Raw genomic sequence first — 25,402 nt, forward strand, 5'->3', positions numbered from 1 at the left:
GGTGAAAGTAAAAAATATATTTGTAAAACAAAAATATCCAAAATCATTTTTCTTACCATAATTTGCATAAATAACACAGCAATTTAAGAATGCAACTGGATCACAGAATAACATTTATGTCAGTGCAATTCTAGAATCCTTTTTTTGACATATGAACTTATTTTGTTTTTTTCTTTATTAGAAAGAAAATTCAAATCTTACATGATTAGGGAAGGAAATAATTATAATCATAATTGTTTTCATCTGTGTTTGATTTTCTATCTACTTCTCTTTCCTTTTCTTTTCCCTCCATCCCTCTATCTCCCTCTCCATCCCTTTCCTCCTTCCTTTCATTTTTTTTCATTTTTTTCTTACTTAAAGTAAGAAACAAGTACTTGCTCTTACATTATTGTCTCATTCTTAGTACATTTTCAATTCTTGTTTAAAATGCATTCTTTCACTATACCTGTTTTTAAAAATGTATTAAACACCTACTGGATGTATAGATGTCTAACCAGCAACCTCTCTGGCAGGGAGCCATAAAGTTGATGGCATAATTACTGTCATTCTGGATTTCCCCATTATTTTGACCCTACAGGGCTTGGAACAGCTGGGTTGGAAAGCCCCTACTGTGCATAATATCCTGTTCTGGGTTTTCTGCCAGAGCTCGTACCCTCTGTCGACTGCACATCACAGCAGTGCAGGGATGCTGCGACATTCTCAGAGTGAACATTCTCCTATGTGGCTCAGGGGAAGCACCAGCTTATTTGGTATTAGGGTTCAGTATGTCATGGAAGGATTTTTTTTTCACTATGTGAAAAAAAGCACGTGGAAAGAATATACTTTTAACAGGAGCATGAGTGCTACCCTGAGGAAAGTGTTAGCTGAATTCACAGAGAATCTGTAATCATCCAAATGCTATTCCACTCTACTTAGACTTCCATTTATTGTAAGGACAACTACTCTAAAGTAGGCTTTAGATAAGTACTACTGCATATAAGTAACATGCAAAACACCAGCCAGGAAAGTAGCAAAAAGAATAAATGAAAGCAAGAATATAATTAAGACTGGCAATGCATGAATTATTTTCACTGTTTTAATTGTCAGGGACACTGGCAAATAGAAAGGCTAACCCTGCAGATGTCATTGCTACCTGATTTGCTGGGGAAAAGAGGATCTTCCTCTTGGGCTGTGGTGCACGAGAGAACCTGTTGCTAGCTTCTCAGCATCTTCTGATGAAACCAGTAAAGACTAATTAATCTTTTCACAGTCCTTGCAGAGAAAACCTTTTGGAGCATTAAACTCTCAATGTAGTGACCGTAGCTGAATGGCAGTTCATTCTGTTGTTAGAATGTCAAAGGCAAATACAAAATTCTCACATAATTTTTGGGTGCATAGAAACATGAAATGGAAAAAAAAATCCACAAAAGTTGGGAAAACTATGAAAGAAAATGGGATATTTGAAAATTTTATCATTTAAATATTCCTCCCTCCCCCCCTAAAACAAAACAGACCTCCCCAAAATCAAAGTACTTGTTCAAATTCATCAGTATTTTAAAATGGTATTTTGGGGAAGCTGACCTGGTACTCAAGGTTTTAGTTTGTTTCCTGTTTGTTACTGTAATATTTCAAAACACATTTTTGTAGTTTCTTAACATTCTTATATGAACATAAAAATTATCAGGCACAAGTTTTTGCCCTCTTGCTAAATATATTATCTCTAAAGATAAAAAATAACTGGAGTTTGGACTTGGATCATAATAGTAACATATGAAAACCCTTTATGTAGATCATGACTATCAGAAAGTAATGAACTAATTACTTAAATATATAGATCTGAATACATTCATTCCACATGTTAAGATTGGGAATTCCATGGGATTTATTATTGTACATGGTTCAGATTCAGGACTTGTTAGGATTTGCTTTGGAAATCTCCACTTTATGTTGCCCAAATTGATGCTGAAATGCTAGAGAACTTCTGAGGCCTTGAGAGTTCCCCCTAGACTATCAGGGCACACGTTCTCTTTTTCAGCATTCTCAATTTACATGCACTAATTGGTAGCTAATGTGCTCCCAAAGGCAAATAAAGGTATTTGTTGCTTTAAAATCCTAAGTCTTTTTCTTTTTCCAACGTGTGCTTGGAAAGAGAATAAAACTTTACATATGTATGTCTGGGACTCCTGGATCTGATTAAGACCCTGGCGATATTACCCTTATATTCACACAGTTCCTAGGGTCCTCATTGCTTGGCTGGGTGTTGAGCACATGACTATTGTAGCACACACTTTAGCCAGTGGTGACTTTCTGCTTACGGAGTCAATCTAGTAAATACTAATTTAGTACTTGCTCCCACTATCCTGATGACCTTAAGAAGACAAATGCAAAAGAAAACTGGAAACAAAAACCACGTGGGAATCGCATTAAATACCTTTATATTCATTTTGGAAATGCTGTGCTCATTTTGAAACACGATAATGCCTCCTGTCCATGCCCTTTGACAGATTTTATAGGGTCTCTGTGCTTCCATGTAGAATATGACACTATTTTAAATTTTTTCTGTAGTTGATTTTGCTAATGCAGTCTGGGAAAAAAACAGTTGAGTGTTGTGCACCTTCCTCAGTGAGCATCTAACAAGGTGTGCTCTTGCAGCGGGGGGCTCTTTGCTTGATGTACACAGTAATGAAAGCTCGCTATTGATTTTTCTGTAGCTGCTTGTAACTATTATAGTTGATACATCAATAGAAAAGGAAAGCACAATGTTTCACAGGAGGCAGAAAATCAGAGAATACATGATGCTCTGACAGTAAATCATGGCATAATCTTAAGAATTGATAGATGCTTCCTGCTAACTTGAAACCCATGGCTTTCTCTAAAAAGACAGTCCTATAATCGCCCAATATGTCCTAACAGACTGACTGCCTAGAACGATGCTAAAGGACACAAGACAATGTTTCATCTTCTAAAGAAGGCTTTTTTCCCCCTTCCAGTGGCATGAGTGGAGGTCATTTCAGCTAGATGGTTTGCAGTCAGGGGGACCATTTTCCTCCCTGCTCCACCTTTCTAGAATTGAAATGCCTTACACTTCAAGAAAGCTCAGAGACCAGGTCATTTCTGAGAACAGCAAACAACAGGGAGGAAAAACAAACAAATGAACCAATGAAAAAAATCAACTATCTTTAATTCTTAACTCCCACGGGTCCTGGAATGAAACAGAGCACTCCTGTGGAACCTGGGCATTGCTAGTGAAGAGGTGACTAGGCTGAAAGGACTTGTACTCCAGCGGTTTCTGATTTCTAAGAGTACCCAGAGTCCTATGACTCACGAGTGATGTTCTTCTTATGTGATTAGAGACATGGTTGGAAAATGCCTGGGGCATTAGAAAGACCTGCATTCTGCCTTTCCAGAGACTTTTTAGAAATCTTAAATCAATAGTGAAGACTTCTAAACTGGTGTGATATCTTATGATCTCTCTTCTCTCTCTCCCAAGCCTCTACCCATCTTCACTGAATATTTTTTTGACATTTAAATGCACAGGGTTAACTCTATAACAATTACACCTACACTGAACTTCTAGCATTTAAGCCATTTTACAAGCATCTCATAATTAGCCCATTAATTACTGGAGCTTTGAGCATTGTTTGACGCTCTTCCCCATCAAATGTATGAATTATTTAACAAGAAGCTCTAATTCTAAGTGGTACTGATAATCATCCAGAGTCTTACTGTTGTAGCATAGAGGCATTAAATATAGATGATAGTTACTAGAGTTCAAGATTGTTTTTGTCTTTACACCAGGTTGATGCTATAAAAACAAGTTAGTGATGGATAAACTGGTTTATCTATTAACTCCTTGAATGAATAGTACAATTTCATATTTCCTCCACTAAGTGTCTACCAAGGATGACACAAGATTGTTTAGGTTCATCAGTTTTAATTTGCTTTTGGTTTCCTTTTATGTGTCATTCTGAGGATTTCATGAATTGACATAACAAAATAAGAAGTATAGGAGAGAGTGCTTCTTCAGATTGCTCTACCTGACTTCTAAGCAATTAATGTTTATCCATCCATCCATCCATCCATCCATCCATCCATCCATCCATCCATTATATGCTACTTGAACACCTACTGCAAAGCTTTGGAGTTATACACTTTATAAAAGTGATATAAACTCTGGTACGAATGACTTGGATATTATCATTACTTCATGGAGGTAACTACAAAATGCCATAGGGGAGTCAAGCAAATGTCTTCAAAGAAGCAACATTTAGTGAGACCCTAAGCGATGAATAGTAATCCATATGTAGAAATATTGGTTAAATAATTATAGGCAGGGATACCTATTGTACGGTTAGTCTTGTGCTAAGTATAGTTGGGATATAAAAGCAACTCAGGATGAGTTCCCTGTTGATGAGGAGCCCACAATATGTGAACTCCCGGCATTGTGATGCATACACACTGCTGGCGTATGGTTTTCTAAGTGTGTGCCATTACCTCCTACAATTGGCCTCAGGTGCTACTGCTGACAGCTGTCAGGTTCCTTTATGCATGGGCCTTTCCTGGATCTTACCCTAATTTGCTGTGTGTTGAGGGGAACACGTGGATGTGACAACATAGCTGTGGGTTGCTTCCAAGTACTAGTGAGTCAGTGGCCAACAAACTAATGTAATGGGTCACAATCAGAATAAAAAAGAGTCTGTTAGCCTCAGCAGCAGTCAAGTAATCCCAGGACCCAGGAAGGGCAAGGCATGACTATACTGTAGCCAGTGCTGAAGATACACAGTGAATCAAAGCCAACTGTTGTGGGAAACACCTTTGGCCACACATCAGTTATTGCAACTCACACTCATCAGCTATGGTCACTCTTTCGAATTATGTGTGCCAGTAAACAGCACCAAGAAGTGCAAAGTAGACCCTGTCTAAAAGTGTACTGTGTGCGGCCGGGCGAGGTGCCTCATGCGTGTAATCCCAGCACTTTGGGAGGCCGAGGCAGATGGATCACCTGAGGTCAGGAGTTGGAGACCAGTCTGGCCAACATGGTGAAACCCTGTCTCTACTAAAACACAAAAATTAGCTAGGCATGGTGGCAGGCACCTGTAATCCCAGCTACTCTGGAGGCTGAGGCAGGAGAATCGCTTGAACCCAAGAGTCTTTGGTTGTTGCGAGTCGAGATTGCGCCACTGCACTCCAGCGTGGAAACAGAGCGAGACTTGGTTTCAAAAAAAAAAAAAAAAAAAAAAGTGTACTGCATGCCAAAGACTGGGCTAGAAGCTGGAGACAAAAAGATGAAGAAGAAAACACCTTCACTCTTATGAGGACAGAAAATGCTCATAGGATCCTTCATGTTTCCATTTGTCTGGAGGTCAATTTTTAAATCTCATTTGTGTAGATTATTTAGCTACTAAAATATATTAAAAGAGAAAATCATCCACATAGAAATGATTTTAGTGAATTTGAAGTTTACCAGGGAGATTTTTATTTAAAAGGTTTTTTTTCCCCCTCAAATTTGTGCTTCACTTAACTTCTTTATTTTTGACTAATTTTCCCCTACATATCCTTATATATGTATCCTCTCTGACTCCCTGGCCTGGGGAAAGCCTCCAGACTTAACCGCAAGTCTTATCTAGAGTCCGAGTTTGTGAGATTACTGGGGGAAAAGTGGGCGAGTTGCTGGCAGGCGACCTCCAGGAGGAGGCTGCTTGGGGCTGGTGTCTTCTCCTAGCTGCTGCTTCCAGTGGGCCTGGGCCCAGGACTGGACTCCTGCTGGTAGCCCCTGAGTGCCTCCCTGCCAGGCCATGGAGTAGACCCTAACTGCGTGTCTTCCTGGCCAAGAAAAGCCTGTCCCCAAGAACAGGAGAGCCATGGCCGCCCTCCGAGGGAATGCTGGGGCCAGCTTCCTTTGGATGCTGCTGCTGTGGAGTGGGGGTGGCGGCTGCCAGGCCCAGTGGACAGGTTGCAAAAGTGTCCACTACAATCTGGTCTTCCTCTTGGACACCTCCTCCAGCGTGGGCAAGGAGGACTTTGAGAAGGTGCAGCAGTGGGTGGCCAACCAGGTGGATACCTTTGAGGTGGGCTCCGACTGCATGGGGGTCGTGCATTCCTTTAACCTGCCCAACGTGGCCTTCATACTGGGCGTTTTGGGCTCGCGGGAGGAGGTCAAGGCGGCCGCCTGGTGCATCGCCTACCACCGGCAACACCGACACCGGCGACGCGCTGCACCACATCACAGCCCGCAGCTTCTCCCTGCGCGCCGGCCGCTGCCCCCCGGACTACGCCTACAAGCAGGTGGCCATACTGCTCACGGATGGCCCCAGCCAGGACCTGGTGCTGGACGCCACGGCGGCTGCCCACCACGCCGGCATCCGCATCTTCACGTGGACACGGGAGAGGCGTTTAAGGAGGAGCTGGAGGAGATCGCCTCGGAGCCCAAGTCCACCCATGTCTTCCACGTGTCCGACTTTAAACGCCATCGACAAGATCCAGGGCAAGCTGCGGCGCTGCCTGTGCGAAGATGTGCTCTGCCCTAGCGTTCGTGTAGAGGAGATCGCTTTAAGCACACCAATGGAGGAGCCAAGGAAATCACAGGAACAGCAAAAGCAGCAGACATTTAAAGGATGAAGAAACAGATCAAATCATCCCTTGCCTCAAAGAGCTCTCCCTATACTGGAGGAGGCAACCCCGTAAACAGATAAGCTGCCTGCATCTTGCCCAGATCCATACAGACTCCTGGGAGGAACTAAGGTGGCCTGGGGGGGGTCGGCAAACCTCCATGTCGGCCGACCTTTGCTGGATTAGGAGAGGAGCGCACAGTAGGCGCCTGGCACAGCAGGTGCAGCCAATGAACCTGGGCCATTGCTAAGGTCTCCTGACACCACGTGGTCCAGCGGCCTCGCTGGCTTCAGCGAGGTGCCCCCTCTATTTTTTGCATGAAACAATTGCTTCTTTATCTCACAGTACCTTGCATCACAGTCCACTTTTTTTCGGAAACATTTTTTATTTTCCTTCCCAGTCCTTATTTATTTTGGGCAATTTATCTTTTCTTTTGGTGCCCTTTGCTGCCACCCCAGTTAATTCCTTGTTGTTCCAAGTTTTGTTGTGTTCAACTCTTTGTTTTTATTCACTGAAACCAATAAAAGTGGAACCAGAAAAAAAAAAAGGACACAAGGATAAGGATACAAACGTAAGGATACATTTTCCCTTCTGTATCCTTATGTGTCCTTACAAGGGAATATAAGTCATATTATGTAATTTTTTGATAAGCAAATTGTCATGTAAATTTTTGATAAGTAAAAACTTATTTAGCCTTTGCAACTTTATTGCAGACAAATGTGTAATTTCCAAATAAATTTTTGAAAGTACTAAAAATATGTGGGGTAATTTGTTTATTAATTTTGGCTTCCAGTCCCTGTTTGAGAACCATAGGTCTGGAAACCATGATTCCCAGAGAGCTAGAGAAAGGGCCTAACCTAGTAATTTGCTATTTAATAATTATTTCTGGTTTAATTTTATTTAACGTTTAAAATGCACAAAGACCTTTTTTATTACTTGAAAAGATCTTAAATATGTCTTAAGTTGCTGTACAAAACCTCCAGCACTTTCTAGGGCAGAGATAAAGAATTCCAGGTGGTTTCCATGGTACCTACTGATGGCTATTTATACAGCCTGTTGAAATCACAACTGTATCACGTTAAAAAAACCGACTATCCTGTGTTGGCCTCCACAGAAAATTTCTGACAGTGGTCACAGCTGAACAAGTAGAGCAACAGAATTCACTGAGTAGGGATATAGGAAGTGAAACTTCAACCATTGGCTTTGATTGACTGTGTATTGTCAGCACTGGCTACAGTATAGTTATGTCTTGCCCTTCCTAGGTCCTAGGATTACTTGACTGCTGTTGAGGTTAACAGCCTCTTTTTTATTCTGATTGTGACCCATTACATTAGCCTGTTGGCCACTGACTCACTAGTACTTGGAAGCAACCCACAGCTATGTTGTCACATCCACGTGTTCCCCTCAACACACAGCAAATTAGGGTAAGATCAAGCAAAGGCCCATTATTTCTTCTTTATATTTGGAGTGCTGTAGATAGATCAGATTCACCTAGAATCTGAGGCCAATTGTAGCAGGTAGATGAATTTCTTTATCTACCAATGCAAAACTCACAGGTGAATTTCTGCAAGTGAAATGGCAAATTAGGAACTCAAGAATCTCACAGCTGATATTTAGTAACCTTGTTAATACTTTCTAATCTTGTATCTTGTACTTAGTAGTCTTTAATATTTAGGAATCCTATAATTTTATTTCATTTATATTTTATTTTACACTTTATTAAAGGGAAGAGATTATATATGAGGTATCTTCAATACATTTTTGATAAGTAAAATTTTTGAAGAGTAAAATTATATTTGGTAATGTATCTTTAGTAAAGCTTATATCCATTTATCTGGTACCCTTATCTCATATCTGTGTACAGCGTTCTTCTAATATATGAATTTTTCCTTATGTTCAGGCATAAACTGACTGCCCTTCTTGCAGTTACGTTCATTATTAGGGGCATAAAAGTATTAAGGCACCTAGAAACCTGCAACATGATAGCCTACAGGTGTGGTGGCATGCACCTGTAGTCCCAGCTACTCAGAAGGCTGAGGCTGATTGCTTGAGCTCTGGGGTTCAGAGCTGCAGTGAGCTACGGCCATTGCCACTGCACTCCAGCCTGGACAACAGAGCAAAACCCTGCCTTTAAAAAGTAATCAAACAAACCTGCAACATAAGAACCTAGTGTAACCAGACCTTCTAATTTTTCAGAAAGAACCTGGAATTCACATTTTATGTGGATTCTCTTGATTTTAAATGTTGGGTCACCTTTAAAACACACACATACACACACACACAGACACACACACACATAAATTTTATCAATGGACTACCAGTTGATGACATTTACCTAGGTATCTTTCACACAGGAATTGGTGAACCACCTGCTTCATACTCATCTGAGAAACTGTTAAAAAAAAGATTGCCATTACTCTGGAAATCCCAATTTGGTAGTTCTAAATTTTTTTTTTTTTTTTGAGTCAGAGTCTTGCTCTGTCTAGGCTGGAGTGCAGTGGCTCGATCTCAGCTCACTGCAACCTCTGCCTCCCGAGTTCAGGCGATTCTCCTGCCTCAGCCTCTTGAATGGCTGGGACTACAGACACGCGCCACCACGCCCGGCTAATTTTTGTATTTTTAGTAGAGACCGGGTTTCACCATATTGATCAGGTTGGTCTTGAACTCCTGACCTTGTGATCCGCCTGCCTCAGCCTCCCAAAGTGCTGGGATTACAGGTGTGAGCCACCGCACCGGGCCAGTTCTGAATGTTTTTAAGCCACAGCCCTCCACCCCCAGATGATTCTGATGAGCAAAGAGGTTTAAAGACTAGGAGTGCTAGAGAATCATATAAAGAGGTGGTTAAAATGCAGATTGCTGGGCCCTATCCTTAGCAATTCCTATTTAGTAGGTCTCAGAGAGGTCTTAGGAATCTGCTAGTTTCATAAGGACCTGGGTAAGACTCACTCACGCTCAATTTCCTCATCTGTTAAAATAAGCAAATTTCACCTCATATCATAATTGGTAAAGGAATTAAATGAGATAACAATGTATCTAAAAAGGCCTTGGACAGCATCTAGTACATAAGAGTTTCTTAATAAACAGTTAGTATCTTCAATATAAGACTATGTTAAGTGTTTGAGACTGAGTAAGAGGTTTTAAAATGGTATTTTGATGATGGCAAATGTAATAAAAATTGGAAACAATGTAATGGGTTAACAGTAGAGGGAAATTCTTTCCCAAATGGCAGATTTGGTAGGGTCTTTCCATGGAGGAAGAGTTTGTCTGCGCTTGAAAGACTGGCGGTTGTTTCAAATGGCATTTCAAGAAGAAGGCAGAACACGAAGTAGCGCCAAGGTAGTAAGACATAGCATAGGCTCCAGGAAGATCAAATTGCTCAGTTTACTGGGCAACAGTGTGCTGACATGGGCAAGGAGAACAGTGAGACATAAACTTGGAAAGGCAGACTGGAGACCCACGGCACAGGGCTTTAGGAGATCCTGGCCTTGAGTGTTGTTCTGTATACATGTGTGAGTGTGTGTGTGTGTGTGTGTGTGTGTGTGAGAGAGAGAGAGAGAGAGAGAGAGAGAGAGAACCGTGGTGGGATGGTGATGGTGGTGGTGTTTGGTGGTGGTGGGAGGATTGAAACATTTCAGGCTCTTTGGAAACAGAAGAGTTTTGCTGTGCTTCTAGTCAAAATATTGCGGTGAATTCTCATTTTGGTGCACCTTTTCTGTTACAAACATATCGATGACAGAAAAATACAAAGGGAGAGAAAAATGACATAGCTAGGCTCAAACAATGTCAACATCTCTGTCAGAAACACAGCAGAAATACAGAGCAGTGGCCAGGACTTACATGGTGAACAGTAGCCGGGCCCGCGCCTTTAATCCCAGCACTTTGGGAGGACGAGGTGGGTGGATCATGAGGTCAAGAGTTCAAGACTAGCCTGACCAACATGGTGAAACCCTGTCTCTACTGAAAATACAAAAATTAGCCGGGCCTCATGGTGTGCGCCTGTAATCCCAGCTACTCGGGAGGCTAAGACAGGAGAATCGTTTGAACCCAGGAGGTGGAGGTCACAGGAGCCGAGATCAGCCATTGCACTCCAGCCTGGGCAACAGAGTGAGACTCCGTCTCAAAAACAAACAAATAAACAAAATGGTGAACAACAGCTGGAGTCCAGTTAACAGTAGCTGGAGTCCAGATTCTGAAGGGTGTTGGGGCCTAAAGTGTGGCAACCATGCATGTGGCAACCAGAGCTGGGTCTTGCTTAAAGAAAAGCATGGCACAGGACTGGGGCAGGAGTTCCACACTTCCACTCCTTTTGTAAAAGGAGGCTAATAGGAGGAACGAAAGAAGAAAAAAAAAAAATAGTAATCCTAATTTACTGCCCAAGCTATAGATTTGGTAAGCTGTGGAACTAGGCAAGGTAGCAGGGCAAAAATATATCCCTAGACTGGGAGCTAAATAAGGGTCCCTACTGCCTCTGTGACTGGATCTAAAGTATCTTCAATATGACCACAGTGCAGAAGCCTAAATATCGTATAGGACCTGCCTCTGGACTCAGGATCTCATAGAGTCAGACAGAAGCTAAGACAGAAATGCTAAATATGGAGGAGTGAGCACAATGTGGGTAGCAAAGCAAACATAAGACAAGAGAAAGAGACAGAAACAAGAGCAGCCACCAAAAGTCTTACTCAAAGTGAGTCTGCAACTAATAATGTGAAAAACCACACACACACACATACACTTTTTACATATAGCATATACAGCAAGATATATATTGCTAAGGAAAAAGTCAGCGAAAATAAAACATCAACTCACTCCAGAAGAAATTATTTCTATGGAAGAATCTGACAAAAACCTCAAAATCAGTTTGCTTGAGGTGTTTAAGAGAGAAATAGAGGTATTATTCATTAAAAAGAAAGATATCAGCACCATAAGACAAGGCAAGAAGAAAAAAATTTTAATAAACAAATAAATTAATTAAAAAGGAAAAAAATGAAGAAAAATTTTAAAAGATGCGTAATGAAACAACAGAGGCCAAATTTAAACATTAATGGGAAAACAGGTCTATTAGAAATATTTAAAGCAAGCCAGACATGGTGGCAGGCACTTGCAGTCCCAGCTATGTGGGAGGCTGAGGTGGGAGGATTGCTTGAGCCCAGAAGTTTGAGGCTGTAGTGAGCCATGATCGTGCCATAGCATTCTAGGCTGGGTGACAGAGTGAGACCCTGTCTCTAAAAATAATAATGATAATAATAATTTTTTTTTTTATAAAAGAAGTCTTTAGGCTGGGCGCGGTGGCTCACACCTATAATCCCAGCACTTTGGGAGGCCGAGGCGGGTGGATCATGAGGTCAGGGGTTCAAGACCAACCTGGCCAAGATGGTGAAAGCCCATCTCTATAAAAATACAAAAATTAGCTGGGTGTGGTGGCAGGCATCTGTAATATCAGCTACTCAGGAGGCTGAGGCAGGAGAATCACTTGAACCCGGGAGGCAGAGGTTGCAGTGAGCCGAGATCATGTCACTGCACTCTAGCCTAGGTGACAGAGCAAGGCTCCGACTTTAAAAAAAAAAAAAAAAGAAGAAGCCTTTAAAACAAAAAACAAGTATTCAAATACAAACTAAGTTAATGGAATATGTGCTAAACTGGATATAGTTGAAAAGGGAATTATGCAAAAAGCAGCACAGTGAGATAAAAGGGAGAAAAAGGCTTAAAAACTAGAAGACACAGTAGACCATGAGCTCCAACATATGCCTGACAGGAGTCAGCAGAGAGATTTGCATAGAAGCGACCTATGAAAAGAGAATAGCAGAATTCTTCAGTTCCCTCTAATTGGATGTGCACTTCCAGTATACTCAGACCCCTTGTAGTAAAATTCTATAAGACATTGGCAATAAAGAAAAACCTTAAAAACTATCAAAAAGAAAAGACAGTAGACTTCCAAAAGACTTCCCATGTGTTAAGAGACTATATTGTCAATTTCGAGTTTTATATTCACCTAAACTATCATCCAAGAAGTGGCCAAATTTAAAAATTTCATACATACAAAAACTGTGATGGCTTATTAGTAAATGGATCAAACTCACCTCTTAAAAAGTAGATTATAGACATATGTTTGCCATATGACCCAACAAATGCATTCTTGGGCATTTATCCAAGAGAAATGAAAATGTATATTTACATAAAAAACCCATACATGATATTCATAGCAGCTTTATTTGTAGTACCCCAAAACTGAATGGATACAACTCAAATGTCTTTCAATAAGTGAAGGGTTAAGCAAACTGTGGTATATCCATACCAAAGAACACTACACAATCATAAAAATGAACAAACTATTGATACACTTATGGATGAATCTTAGGGGAATATTGCTGAGTGAAAGATGCCAATTCCAAAAGGTTACACACTATATACTTATATAACATTCTTGAAATATCAAAATTACAGAGATGGAGAAGAGATTAGTGATTGTCAGGTATTAAGAATGGAGGGAGGGGTGGGTGCTATAAAAGGGCCAGCACGAAGGAACCTTGTGGTGATGAAAAAGTTCTGTATCTTGATTATGCTGGTAGTAACACAAACCTACATGTGATAAAACTGCCAGAACCCACCCCCTAACCCACACAAACACACAAATGAGTGCACGTAAAACTGGTGAAATATGCAAACTGAATAACTAGGTAAACTCTACAGACCATACCAATGCCATTTCCTGGTTTTGTTTGTTTGTTTAGAGATGGAGTTATCTCTTGTTGCCCAGGCTGGAGTGCAATGGCACGATCTCAGCTCACTGCAACCTCCGCCTCCCCAGTTCAAGCAATTCTCCTGCCTCAGCCAAGTAGCTGGGATTATAGGCATGTGCCACCATGCCCAGCTAATTTTTGTATTTTTAGTAAAGACAGGGTGTCTCCATGTTGGTCAGGCTGGTCTCAAACTCCTGACCTCAAGTGATCCACGCACCTCGGCCTCCCAAAGTGCTGGGATTATAGGTGTTAGCCACTGTGCCCCGCCTTTCCTGGTTTTTATATTGAGGATAGTTATGTGAGATGTTGCCACTGGAGAAATTGGATGAAGGGTACTTGGGACTCCCCTATATGTGTTTTAACATCCAGCTTCCTGTAGATCTAAAATGATCTCAAATTTAAAAGTTAAAAGGGATTGTAGGCTAGATTAAAGAAAAGCAAAATAAAATATAGTCATCTGCTGCTTACAGAAAAACCACCTAAATCACAGAAACACAAGAAACCCCACTAAATCAACTGAACAAAACAAAGAGAATGGGAAAAAAGATATCAATCTGAATTTTAAAAAGCTGATAAAACATTCTTAATACCAGACAAAGCAGATTTAAAAGATCAAACCATTAAAAAAAAATAAGTGGCGAGGTGTGGTGGTGCTCGCCTGTGATCCCAGCACTTTGGGAGGCCGAGGTGGGAGGATCACTTGAGCTCAGGAGTTCGAGACCAGCCTGGGCAACAGAGTGAGACCTTGTCTCTATAAAAAGAGAAGAAAGAAAGAAAATAAGCACACGATAATAATAAAAGAAATAATCTACATAGAAGATATAACAAATTTATCAATAATGGTGTAAAGAAATAAATATTGATACCTAAAATAGAGACTGTGTCATATATGCCATATTTATTAAAATTAACTAAATATCACATCAAAAGAAAGTTTCAGTAATATGCATAACCTCATAGTGAAATTATAACCCAAACATAAAAAGATAATCAAAACCTCCATTTGTTTGGAAATTTTAAAACCCTTTGTGAAATAAATCTCGATCACAATCGAGATCACAAAATATTTAGCACTGGACATAGGGCTACCAGATAGGGCTACTGGTGTTGTGTACCTCACAACTCTTAGGGATGCATTTATGTATACTATAGTGTGAATGGTGCCCCCTAGAGTTCTGTAGAGTGACTTGCATAACCCCAAAGCAGCCTTGAATGTCAGTCTCCCACATCAAAACTTCCGCAGATACAACTATGGCTGTGCCAAGAGACAACTTTCTAATACTAAATTCTTTCATCACTAGAAACAAAACAAAACAAAAAATGAAAGAACAATGAAAATGTATGACTGAAAATTAGGTGAACAAAATCTTCAACTGAAGAAGCTAGAACCAGAACAATAAAATAACAAAAGATAAAGAGGAGAATTTGTTGAAATAAAAGGCAAAGAAAAAAAAGCTGTCGGATCTCTCTCCAAGACCAACAGCTTCTTCTCTTTTTTCTATAAGAAGGTTACTAAAATAGACGACACTTTTCATATCAAGTCATTAGACTTTAGAATGATTCTCATAAAAGACTGAAATAAGGCAAGAGTACCTGTTATCACACCTTCAAGTCAATATTGTCTAACCAACAAAATAAGATCAGAAATGGAATCCAGAAAAGCAAAGATAAATCTGTATTTATTTTCAGACTGTGAATGTCTACACAGAAGGTTGAAGATAAACTACAGAAAAGCCATTTCAAATAATAAGGGCATTTAGTAGGTTTGTTAAATAAAAATGTGATTTAAAAATATCCAGTCACATGGATATTAACTACAGAAAAGGTTTGCATTGTAAAAACCAACTCTATAAAATAGCTAGAATAAATTAGTAACAAATGATGTGTAATACCTCTGTGGAGAAAATTGTATGACTTTATTGAAGGGCTTCCGAGTACACCTGACTAAAGGAAAGATAAACTATGTTCATGAATGGGAAAGTCTCAATTCTCCCAAGAAAATTATTTTTCTCCAAATTACTCTCTAAATACAACGCAATTTTACTCAAGACCCCATTGGGTTCTTTGTGGAGCAACAGCAAGCTAAACCTAAAATTCATACAGAAAAGCAAAAGCCTAAGACTAATTAAGACTATTTTGAAATAAAAAGTGGAGGGACTACTCAAGCAGATATCAAGATTTATTATAAAAATGCTTAAAACATGTGAGATCAGCACTGAGATAATCAAATAGGCCAAAGGAACAAAGTAGAAAGTCCAGAAAGAGACCCACACATATACAGATCTTGAATACCTAAGAGAGGTGGCAATAAAAACGGTGGGAAAGACAAGCGATTCAGTAAGTAGTGTTGGGACAACTGACTACTCTTAAGAAAAATAAAATAAAATAAAAACTAGATCTCCCCCTCACATCATACACAAAATTAAATTCTGGACATTAAAGATTCATATAAGAAAATCAATGCTTTAATACACTTGGGAAAAAACTAAAGGAGAATGTACTTTAAGACCTCCAAAGTTGGGAAGGATTTCTTAAAAAAATTTAAAAAGCAAAAGTTATATGGAAAAATATTCATAAACAGGTACTTCAAAGAAACAGATAGAAAGATGTTCAATATCACTGGTAATTAGAAATACAAATTAAAACAATAATGACAGCAACTGTATTATGGTGCTGGTGATGATACGGAAAAATAGGAGCTCTCATTTACTACGCCTAGAAATGTAATTTGGCACAGTTACTTTGGAGAACACTGACAATTTCTAGAGTTGCAAGTGATTGTCCAACAGTATAGTGATTGTCCAACAATATATTACAGGAAGACATGGAGAAAAATGTTCTTTTAACATTGTTTGTAATAAATATCCACCAATTGGAGAATGAATCAATAAACCATGGGTTACATTATATAATGAAATACCATGGATCAGTGAAAATCAAAATAGAATCTATTTTTTTTCTTTTTTTTTTTATTATTATACTTTGAGTTCTAGGGTACATGTGCATAACATGCAGGTTTGTTACATATGTATACTTGTGCCATGTTGGTGTGCTGCAACCATCAACTCGTCAGCACCCATCAACTCGTCATTTACATCAGGTATAACTCCCAATGCAATCCCTTCCCCCTCCCCCCTCCCCATGATAGGCCCCGGTGTGTGATGTTCCCCTTCCCGAGTCCAAGTGATCTCATTGCAAAATAGAATCTAAAATACATAAGTTGGAGGCAAAACGGCACATTAAGCTGTATTTAAATCCTAAAAACCCTATTCTTTTGTAAGATAAGAATAAGTTTCTTAGCTACCTCTTTGCGAAAGGAATTTCCTTGAAGTTATAATTAGAAATGATACTGTTACAGTATCATGGACCCCAATCCCTTTTGATATGGGCTGTCCTGGACAAATGCCAGCACATGTGGTTATCCAATTTGTCCCATAATTTCTTGTAGCAAGTAACAACAATAACCTTTTAAAAAAAAATTTAGAAGGAATTGCTAATTACTAAACTCTATCCTGACTGTATCAGAAACATACTAAGAAATTCACGATGACACTTTTATTTTGGTATTCTTAAAATACTTAAAAACATACACAAATTGATGTTTTAGTCTTCATTCCTTCTTTTACTCTATTGAGTTTGACGCTGACAATATTAGGAAAGGGAGAATCTGCTAATAATCTAGGCTAATAATCTGGTAATAATTTTCAATCAATTATCAAATTATGTTCCCAGTAAAAATTTGTAAGAGGATAGGAATTAGACAGCAGATGTTTCTTTACATTAAAAATAAAATCTGGGCCACTTGTGGTGGCTCACGCCTGTAATCCCAGCACTTTGGGAGGCCAAGGTGGGCAGATCATTTCAGGTCAGGAGTTCGAGACCAGCTTGGCCAACATGGTGAAACCTCATCTCTACCAAAAACATTAAAAAAAAAAAATTAGCCAGGTGTGGTGGTGCACATCTGTAATATCAGCTATTTGGGAGGCTGAGGCAGGAGAATTGCCTCAACCTGGGAGACGGAGGTTGCAGTGAGCTGAGATCATGCCACTGTACTCCAGCCTGGGTAACAGAGCAAGACTGTGTCTCAAAAATAAACAAATAAATAAAACTAAAAATAAATAAATAAATAAAATCTGGCCAGGCACAGTGGCTCATGCCTGTAATCCCAGCACTTTGGGTGGCTGAGGCTGAAGGACTGCTTGAGCCAGGGAGGTTGAGGCTGCAGTGAGCCATGATCGTGCCACTGCATTCCAGCCTGGGTAACAGAGTGAGGCTCTGTCTCAAAAAAAGAGAAAAGAAAATCTGCTTAGAGTCAGTAGGCCAGCATAAAGGATTAAATACCCTATAATTTCAGCAGTGCTTCTGACTGTGGTGATAAAAACCGTGATAATTCTTGAAACCGATCAATAGAAAGCAGTCTGACTGAAACCATGGCATGTTGATGAGGGAGGGATTATTAAGCATTTAAGGAGGTAGGATTGTTACTCAGCCCTTGTACTTTCAAGTAAGATTAAGATCTAGAAGAATCAGATTTAGAATGGGTTATCTTCATCATAAATGACAAGCACTTGTATAGTGCCTTCTGGTCTACATACTTAATTAATGAACCAAAAAAGTAGCAGTGAATAGTGGAGAAAACCTAGACTTTGATGTCTGAAGTATGCAAATCTCAGTTCTACTACTTACTATCTGAGTAATTTTGTATAGTTGTTTGACTTCTCTGATCTCAGGGAAAGACAGTAAAACAGGAATGGCAAATGATACTTTCATCAAAGGTTTGCTTATGAAGATTAGAAACAACAGGTATAATGTACTCTGTTCACACAGGACAATAAGATGTAGCTATTATAATTGAACATACTAACTGAGTATTGTTTTTTAATATGAACTGTATTCCAGGCATGATGTTAAGTGAAATCCGTATCTGTGCTCTTTCCTGTGTGTGTTCAAATTGCCTGAACCCAGGAAGCGGAGGTTGCAGTGAGCAGAGATTACACCACTGCACTCCAGCCTGGGTGACAGAGTGAGATTCCGTCTCAAAAGAAAAAAAAAGTTTCCTAGCATAGGCATTCCCCAGAGGGCAGGTGTGAGCCCAGCCATTCCACTTTGTCATCGTCTAGGGCCTGCACCAACCTAGAAAGAGGACTAATTGTTTATTATTAGACTTTGGCTTGATTTTGGGACTTATGATAGATGAATTAAAGTGAAGTGGCTTGAGTTTTCTAACTCTGACATATTTCAAAACATCAAGAATAATAATGATGCCTTTGGTTAGTGGATCAAAGATTTTAAACTATGGCTTGGTACTGAATTAATGTATCAGTTATTGCTGACACGAGAAAGATCTTTTTCATAGAATCTGTATACCAAAGATTGTATCTGAGAAGAGGCATTTCCCAATAAGCAGCCTTCATGTCTATGACTTTCACAGATGTTTTGAGTAATAATCACTTATTAGCACTATGTGCCAGGCATTATGGTAAGTTCTTCCTAATAATTATTGCATGTAACCATCACAATGAAGCTTCAGGTAGATCATTATTATTTCAAGTTTACAGATGGAAAAAAGTGAGGTGATACACGTTCCTAAGGATAGAATAGAACAAGAATCTGAATTCAAGTTTGCAGTCTTTACCACTAGGACATATCACCTCAATAGTAAGAAACTTGTCATGAATGCCTCCCTTTTTCCTCATTCATGCATTCTCCTTCTCCTTCTCCTCCTCCTCCTCCTTCTCCTTCTCCTCCTCCTCCTCCTCCTCCTCCTCCTCCTCCTCCTCCTCCTTCTCCTTCTTCTTCCTTTTTTTGGAGACGAAGTTTTGCTCTGTTGCTCAGGTTGGAGTGCAGGGGTGCAATCTTGGCTCACCACAACCTCCACCTCCCAGGTTCAAGTGATTCTCCTGTCTCAGCCTCCCGAGTAGCTGGGATTACAGGCACATGCCACCACACCCAGCTAATTTTTTGTATTTTTAGTTCAGATGGGGTTTCACCACATTGGCCAGGCTGGTCTCAAACTCCCAACTTCAGGTGATCCACCTGCCTTGGCCTCCCAAAGTGCTGGGATTACAGGTGTGAGCCGCCAAGCCTCATGCTTTATTATTTCAGGCCCAAGTCAAAAGACTTCCTTGCCTGTGAGTGACAACAACAGATCCGGAATCAGCGGCCCTGGCTTGGAGCATGTGCTCTCTCAGATGCCTAGCTGAGTGGTCATGAGCACGTTAGCCATGCTCTCTGAGTCCAGTCACATTTTGTATTATAAAATCACTAAACTTTCAGTGTTGTGTTATATGTAAAGGATAATGTTATAAAGAGAGGGTACTTTGTAAATAAAATGTTCTCTACAGAAAACAGAATGGCGACTGCAGGGGCTGAGCAGTGGGTGCATTGGGGATTTACTGTTTCATAAGCACAGTTTTAATTTTGAAAGACAGGAAGTTCTAGAGACAAATGGTGGTAACAGTTGCAATGTGTGTGGACTTAATGCTACTAAACTGCATACTTAAAAATTGTTAAAATGGTAAATTTTGTGTTATGTAGATTTTATCACAATTTTAAAAATTAAAAATTTAAAAAATCTGCACTTAAAAAAAATTCCTGGCTGGGCGCGGTGGCTCACGCCTGTAATCCCAGCACTTTGGGAGGCCGAGACGGGCGGATCACGAGGTCAGGAGATCGAGACCATCCTGGCTAACACGGTGAAATTCCATCTCTACTAAAATACAAAAAAAAACTTAGCCAGGCGTGGTGGCGGGCGCCTGTAGTCCCAGCTACTCGGGAGGCTGAGGCAGGAGAATGGCGTAAACCCGGGAGGCGGAGCTTGCAGTGAGCTGAGATCGCACCGCTGGAGAAAAAAGAGAAACACACATCAAGACCCCATCTCAAAAAAAAAAAAAAAAAAAAAAATTCCTACATAGATGTTAGTAATATTGATACTACTACAATAATTATTTTCTCTTAGGATAAATAGTACAGAGAAAGGATTATTTCAGGTGTGCTATCAGTTCTTATATATACAGTCACGTATATATAACTTGCTTAATAACAAGGACACATCCTGAGAAGTGCACTGATAGGTGATTTCGTTGCACGATCATCATAGAGTGTACTTACACAAACTTACTACACACACAAGATATGTGGTAAAGCCTATTGCTCCTAGGTTACAAACCTATACGGCATGTCACTGTACTGAATATCGAAGGCAGTTGTAACACAGCGAGTATTTGTGCATCTAAACATAGAAAAAAGATACAGTAAAAATACAGTCTACAAGATAAAAAACAGCACACCTGTATGGAACACTTACCATGTGTGGAGCCTGCAGGACTGGAAGTTGCTCTGGGTGAGTCAGTGAATGAGTGAGTGGTAGGTGAGTGGGAAGGTACAGGACATTCCTGTAGACGACTGCAGACTTCATACACAGTGTACACATAGGCTACATTAAATTTATAAAAAATATTTTTCTTTCTTCAGTAATAAATTAACTATAGCTTACTATACCTTTGTTACTTTATAAACTTTTCAATTTCTTTAAGCGTTTTGACTCTTTTGTAATAACACAGCTTAAAACACAAATACCTTGTACAGCTGTATGAAAATTTTCTTTGTATGCTTATTCGATAAGCTTTTTTCTATTTTTAAGTTTATTTATTTACTTTTTGAACTTTTTTTGTTAAAGATGAAGACACAAACACACACATTAGCCTCTAAGCCTATACAAGGTCAGGAACATCAATATCACTGTCTTCCACCTCCTTATCTTGTCCCATTGGAAGGTCTTCAGGGGCAGTAACACACATAGAGCTGTCACCTCCTATAACAATGCCTTCTTCTGGATACCTCCACAGTGACCTGCCTGAGACTACTTTATAGTAAGTTATCTTTTATATACCTAGGTACAAAGAATATGCTCTAAAATAACTTCAAAGTGTATAGTAGAGTAAATACTAGGCAATAGGAATTTTTCACCTCCATTATAGTCTTCTATCATATATATGACCATATATATATACACACAGTCCATATATATGTGTGTGTGTGTGTGTGTGTATATATATATATACACAGTCCATCAGTGACCAAAACATCATTATGTAAAGCATGACTATATAACCAAGATAGGACAAAATGAATACGATCATTCCTGCTGAGGGATAAGGCAGAATTATCCAATTTGAGTCCAGCATAGCCACTCAGGACACACGGACCTTTATGGATGGCACAGAGCCCCATGTACCTAGAGTGAAGTGGAGAGAGCGTGAGTGACTGTAGGAGAGATTCATTCTGCCCTCCAAAGTTCAGGGTAACCAGCATGCAGCATGGACAGCTGAGTCCTAAGGTAGCAAAAGACAATGTACATTCCCCACGTTTCTGGGAAATCACTTCTACACTTCACAATGAAAATTTTAGATTTAGTTGAAAAGGATGGCCAAGAAATAGGAAGGTCTAATTTAGAAACAAATGCAAAAGCACTATTTCTGTAATATGGAAATCCATATCTGTGCTCTTTTCCTGTGTGTGGAGTTCAAAAATTTCAGTTCAAATCCTGACTCTACATGACTGTGTACAAGTCACTCAACCGCCATTAGCCTAAATTTTCTTACTCAGAAATAAGACGTGTGTGTACTCAGCAACAACATAGGTTCTTTTCCATGCTGATGTTCTGGGACTCAGTTCCTCCAGGGCTGAGGCCACATTGGTGCTGTCCAAAATGCGGGTAACTTGGGATGTGGGTGTTAGGGACAGTGCCCTTTGCTAAGGCTCCTGGAGGTGATCCCACGCAGTTTCCCAACTCCTTGCAGAGGAGTTGAACAGAGTGGTTGACACAGTTAAAGCAGCAAGAAGCATCAACCAAGAGCACGTGGCATTCTTACTTGATTTTTCTTGCTGGTTATTCGTAGCTTGCCTGGCCAATATATCTCTGAAAAATCATCTCCTTTCAGAGGAGTTGGGAAATTGAAAAGGCATGAAGTCTCTGATTGCTGTGAGATTTATGTAACATGAGGGTTGACAAAGGCTTTCTGATTGATAAAATATAATCAAGGAGAATAATGTGTGTGGAACATGCGTTAGTTCAGTGAAAACAAGGAACAGAAAGAAAGACAAGAGATGCATGCAGCATTGCTGACAGCATGGCATGTTTTGGACTCTTTGCTTGGTGTACCACGCCTTATTCAGAACAGTGTCCTGGGGATCCAAAGTGCAGCTCTCCATCATAGGAGTTTCCTTCTCTTTGGAAAGACTATATATTGCCAGTTCCGGCTGGGCACATTGGCTCACGCCTGTAATTCCAGCACTTTGGGAGGCCGAGGCGGACAGATCACTTGAGGTCAGGAGTTCAAGACCAGCCTGGCCAACATGGTGAAATCCTGTCTCTACTAAAAATACAAAAATTAGCCAGGGCTGGTGGTGGGCACCTGTAATCCTAGCTACTCAGAAGGCTTAGGCAGGAGAATTGCTCAAACCCAGGAGGTGGAGGTTGCGGTGAGCCAAAATCGCACCACTGTACTCCAGCCTGGGTGACAGAGTGAGACTCCACCTCAAAAAAAAAAAAAAAAAAAAGGACTCTATGTTGTTATTTCATAGCTTGCCTAGTACAATGGTTCTGCATAGTGGCCACTCAATATATTTTGTGTGATTTAATGTTTCAATACCGATCCTTTCACTTCTATTTGTTCTTGTCTCCTGGCTTTGGATTGGTCTGTTTGAAATTTAACCTTCTTAACCAAACACAGCCGCAACTCAAGATAAGACTCGTCAGATTTTTATCAGTAAACTAGAAAGAAGATCTAATGCAAGACTCAGATGTGAGTCACTGATTTGGTCCATTGTAGAATAGACCTGAGGTCCTGGGGTGTCCACAGTCCACTACAGTGCAGCATCTGGGCTGACCACATTAACCAACTACCCTCTTCTAAGCCAGTACTAAGATAGCCACTCTATTCTCAGGTTTGAACAGAGTAGTTGACACAGTTAAAGCAGCGAGAAACATCAACCAAGAGCACATGGCATTCTTACTTGATTTTTCTTGCTGGTTATTCCTTGCTTGCCTGGCCAATATGTCTCTGAAAAAATCATCTTACTAAATAGCAGTAGTTAGCAAAATGACAATATTAGCATTAACAGCTAAACTATGACAAATATTTTTAGGCATAAGGTATTCAGAAATATGCTTAAATAAATGCTATTTAGGCAATTATATTCTTGTGCCAGCAAATAACAAATGATAATCACTTCTTCCATGACTGTAAGTACGTATTGATTAAGCTCAAACTTAGAACTCCAAAATGAATTATATCTGGTCATTGCTAAAATGCTTTGCTCACTGGAAGAAAAAAAAAATTCACAACACCTATTATACTGCATTTAATTAAGACAAGCATCAACTTTATGTGCCATTATTTGCTTCTGCCAAATCTCTATGGTGTAAATATTGAACAGTGGCATCTCTTGAATGCTAATCAATCCTTTCTGAATTTCAAATGATTACATAAATTTTAGGAAATGCTTATTTGCCAGCATTACCCTCAGCTGCATATATATCAGCAAGGCATTAGTATGAAGATATGCACAGTTATTTGACAAGTGTCTAGTGGGTGTTTTTCTAAATTACAATATCACATATGAAAAGGTAAAAACTGAGAGCGAATGCTAATTGTAAGAAGAACCTGGGATATTTCTTTTGCTTATCTGACTTCATAAAGAACAATTTAACCAATGCTCTTGGGTAAAGATGTGAAGTAAATGTTCTGCTTCACTAGGCTTTGCAGTCCAGCCAGTGGCAGTGTGTGTGTGGGTGAGTGTGTAATCATATTTAGAGGAAGCCAGCAATAAAGCAAATATTGTGACCAGCTTTAGGAAGGAGAATTGCCACATAATAGGAAGATTAGGTTTTGCTGTTTCAAAACCAACTTTTATGCAGCTACCAAGTAAAAAGAATTTTATGACACTTAGACTATCATGCTTATTTCAGAATTAATAGGCATAAATTTTGGTGCACAATTGGAAATTTTTTCTGGTTTTCCACCCTTCTGAAGCTCTTACGGCACTTCCAGCGATGAGGTAGTCAAATAAGGGATAAGAACAGGCAGTCCTATTTCACTTTCTAGAGTAGCTGTAGATTTGCCATATAGCAAATGGTACGCTTGGTACTGTCATCTTCTGACTTATAGTGAATGAATTGTTCATCTTGCTTTAGGCACTGCAAACACAATTTAAATCAGTAATCAAATTTCTCTGTTGGATTTTTTTTTTCTCTTTCTCCTTCTCCTTCTTATTCCTAGTTAGTTCCCACAAGCAGATCTCTGTCGGATTTGTAAGCTTCTTTTATTAACTGGATGTAATGTTGCAAAAAAAGCAAAATAGGGATTCATTTTTCCCTTTGTTTCAGTTGCTTTACTTATTAATAGATTTGTGCTCTCTTTTTCATCTCCCACACAATAGGAACACCTAGTTTGGTGGCAGAAAAACAACACAACACAACACAAACTCAACAAGTTGCTGTCCATCTTCTAGAGAAGTGGACAAAAAAGTACCTCTTTTTGTAAGCCCTTTGAATTCTCTTCTCCAAAACTGTGTCTACAATATTTCCAGGCTTCTCCAGAAGTACTGAGGGAAGCGAGCACTCAAACTCCAATGGTTCCCCCATAGACTTCCTTTCTGGGGGGTTCATCGCTTAGGAAAGGCAAAATGCAGGCATCCCAAACACAGCACAGGTCAGGATAACTTTTCTTTTTCAAAAAGACAACCCCACAATGGCCAATCATCAGGTGATCCTGCAAAACTATTTTCTCTCCACAGGAAGTGGCAGAAAAACCCCTTCATGATTTACACCACAATGTCACACTGACATCACGACTCCGATTAGCTAATGGAACTGCAGTTAAAGCAACCCGTTTATACCCTCCACTGCACAATTAGAACATCCTTGCCAGGGGTAGCAAACAACTGAGCAGTTGGGGTGAAGAGGCTATGTACGGTGAAGTCTCTTCCTTTTATAGGACAGCACACGCCAACCTTGCTGGTAGATTCAGAATAGTACTTCCTATCGAACAAAAAGGAAGCGTCCTCTTTTAAAG

General features: G+C 39.8%; 1 protein-coding gene across 6 annotated transcripts in view; it reads right to left on the reverse strand.

Moving 5' to 3' along the window:
• NR5A2 (nuclear receptor subfamily 5 group A member 2) overlaps positions 1 to 25,402 on the reverse strand; it is a 149,845-nt gene that overhangs the window by 22,636 nt on the left and 101,807 nt on the right. Inside the window, exon 8 of one of the 6 annotated variants that reach the window (XM_009190623.4) lies at positions 6,213 to 6,502. The exons of the other annotated variants lie outside the window; for them this stretch is intronic. Within the exon in view, the coding sequence (XP_009188887.1) occupies positions 6,255 to 6,502 (248 nt within the window). The 3' untranslated portion in view covers positions 6,213 to 6,254. Of the gene's footprint in view, positions 1 to 6,212; positions 6,503 to 25,402 lie in introns of those variants that run through there. 6 annotated transcript variants of the gene reach the window in all.

The sequence above is a fragment of the Papio anubis genome, chromosome 1 (genome assembly GCF_008728515.1).
Source record: "Papio anubis isolate 15944 chromosome 1, Panubis1.0, whole genome shotgun sequence".
NCBI classification, from domain to species: Eukaryota; Metazoa; Chordata; class Mammalia; order Primates; family Cercopithecidae; genus Papio; species Papio anubis.